The sequence below is a fragment of the Fusarium odoratissimum genome (genome assembly GCF_000260195.1).
Source record: "Fusarium odoratissimum NRRL 54006 unplaced genomic scaffold supercont1.274, whole genome shotgun sequence".
Lineage (NCBI taxonomy): Eukaryota > Fungi > Ascomycota > Sordariomycetes > Hypocreales > Nectriaceae > Fusarium > Fusarium odoratissimum.
In genome coordinates this window covers 1-2,023 of record NW_022158960.1, presented here as the reverse complement: position 1 = coordinate 2,023, position 2,023 = coordinate 1, and the positions used below count along the sequence as shown (strand labels likewise).

The 2,023-nt window shown below is 51.5% G+C and overlaps 1 protein-coding gene across 1 annotated transcript; it reads right to left on the bottom strand.

The window, feature by feature from the left end:
- Window positions 1-238: 238 nt before the first annotated feature.
- On the bottom strand, window positions 239-1,905 carry FOIG_16879 (uncharacterized protein; the record flags this gene model as incomplete). The annotated part of the gene is made up of 4 exons (XM_031218359.1): window positions 239-577; window positions 622-913; window positions 960-1,380; window positions 1,425-1,905. The coding sequence occupies 4 exons, from the start codon at window positions 1,903-1,905 to the stop codon at window positions 239-241; spliced, it is 1,533 nt and encodes a 510-aa protein (XP_031051927.1).
- Between the last annotated feature and the right edge of the window lie 118 nt (window positions 1,906-2,023).

Below are 2,023 nucleotides of genomic sequence, written 5' to 3'. Positions count from 1 at the left end.
TATTTTCCCGACATGAAACACTTGGCCAAGGGCAGCTTCGTCGGGCCGCAGTTAGCGTTTCGTCTCTTCTAAGATCATAGCGCAGGTGCAGTACGTCAACCAATGGCGGATGATATTCAATCATTTGATAGGGTCTTGAAGTCAACGGTGCGTTGGCCGCGAGGCATTCCACGTGGATCCCCGCCAGTCCGCCAACGCTCTGGTCCCTAGAATTGTGTAGTCGTAAATAGCAAAATACCTACTCCGCACGTAACCAGTCAAAGGTATCAAGAAGATCAAAGTTGAAATCAAGCTGCATCGGCATACCCCAATCGAGTGTCTCCAAGGCACCTCCGCCCGCTAAAGGAGCATTGAGATTATGATCGAGAACGCCTTGAATGACGGCCTTGCAATCGGCACAAAGATCCGCGTTAGGAGCTGGCGGCCTCACCCAGTCAAGAAACCCAATAAGAAGGCTCAATTTCTGTATAATCATCGATCGACTCAATTTGGCACAATCCGGATGAATACCGTGAAAGGTCGGTCGCAACAGCTCCAGACAAAGGATGCCTCCCCCAGGAGCAGCGTAAGCCATTAACTAACCCGTTAGTCGGTCCCACATGACAAGTTCAAAAGACTTACCAGCCATTCAAAGTCCCTTCGGACTTCTGCAAAGCGATCCTGCTGAGTCCAAAAGATCAGCGTCAGAGTGACCATCTCAAAGCTGATTATCAGCAGCCGGCTCTGGTCCGAATGTCCGAGGCGCAACAATAACCTCTCCGCAAAGAAGAGGTTCTGCAGGTGCTCCAATCGAATTAAAATCCTCGTGTAGATTGTATCTACTTCAAAGTCCGGGCTGTCAGAATCTTCTGGATGGTGAATAAGACTCTGCGGGAACTTGGCCACGATTCTCTCCGCGCGGGCTTTGATCTCGCTACATGGATCAGCGGACTCGGCATATCATGATGAGACAGACATACCTGAGGCTTTCCAAAGTAGCCTTTGAGCCGTCCTCAAGCGCAAATTCAAGCAGCTCATCTTTAATAACAGCAATCTGCACCCGCGCCCGAATAAGTGTTGCCGAATGCATCTCGCCTTCTCTATTCCACCCATCCTCATCCAACGTCTTTCTCGCACGGCTTATAGTCGCCTGATCCGCCAGTAAATCCTCGTCTCGAATATCCAGAGGGAGAGGAGTCGAAAAGTATCGGCGGCCGATAAGGGGCGGTCTCCCCGTGAAGGAGACCATCACCTTGTCGATGGTAAAGATGCGTGCAGCTAGGCGACGCTTGCTCTCTAAGCGAAGCGATGGCACATAATCTGCATTCTCTGACCCGACGTGCAATCCTAGAAAAGTCATCAATGAGATTGTGTCGGCATGGTAGCGCCAGCATAACAAGCCTGACTAGATCAGCGTTGAATCATGTCACCGAAGGTAAACATACCTGCATCTCCTGTAATGAGGGACTCAATGGTCGCCCTTCGGTAACAAAGATACACCAACAAGTCGTTGGCAGTAGAAAAGTGCCGGGCCAATTCGATACAATATCCGAGGCTTGTCGCGATAGTCCGGGGGTTCGCGTTAGGTGAGCCATCCCAGTAGGTCCAGATCAAGCCCAGCGATTCCCAGCGAAGGGCTGAGCAACCAAATTGGTCAAGCCAGTCCTGGCCGGTTGGGTACTCGTCCCGGAGTGGACGGGCAGTATTATTGCATATAGTGAGGCCCATCTCCTCCAGTTTCAGCGTGTCCTCTCGGTTGGCCAGATGCTCACCGAAAGACTCTTGAAGTGATCGAAGAGTTGCCTTGACAGAGGCGATGATCCAATGGTCGGCGCGGCAATGGAATCGATAGGACAAGACATCGTCAGATGGTCCTGGAAGGTTGCGGAGGACAAAGAGACACATTTCCCAAAGCGAAGAGGGCATCTCAATCAGACAAGCCCGAACTCGAGGACCACGTCTCGCGGCAGATTCAATATCGAGCGTAGATCCATGGACGAGAGACAGACTATTCCGAGTTTCCTCAAACACGGCGTTGTGGCTA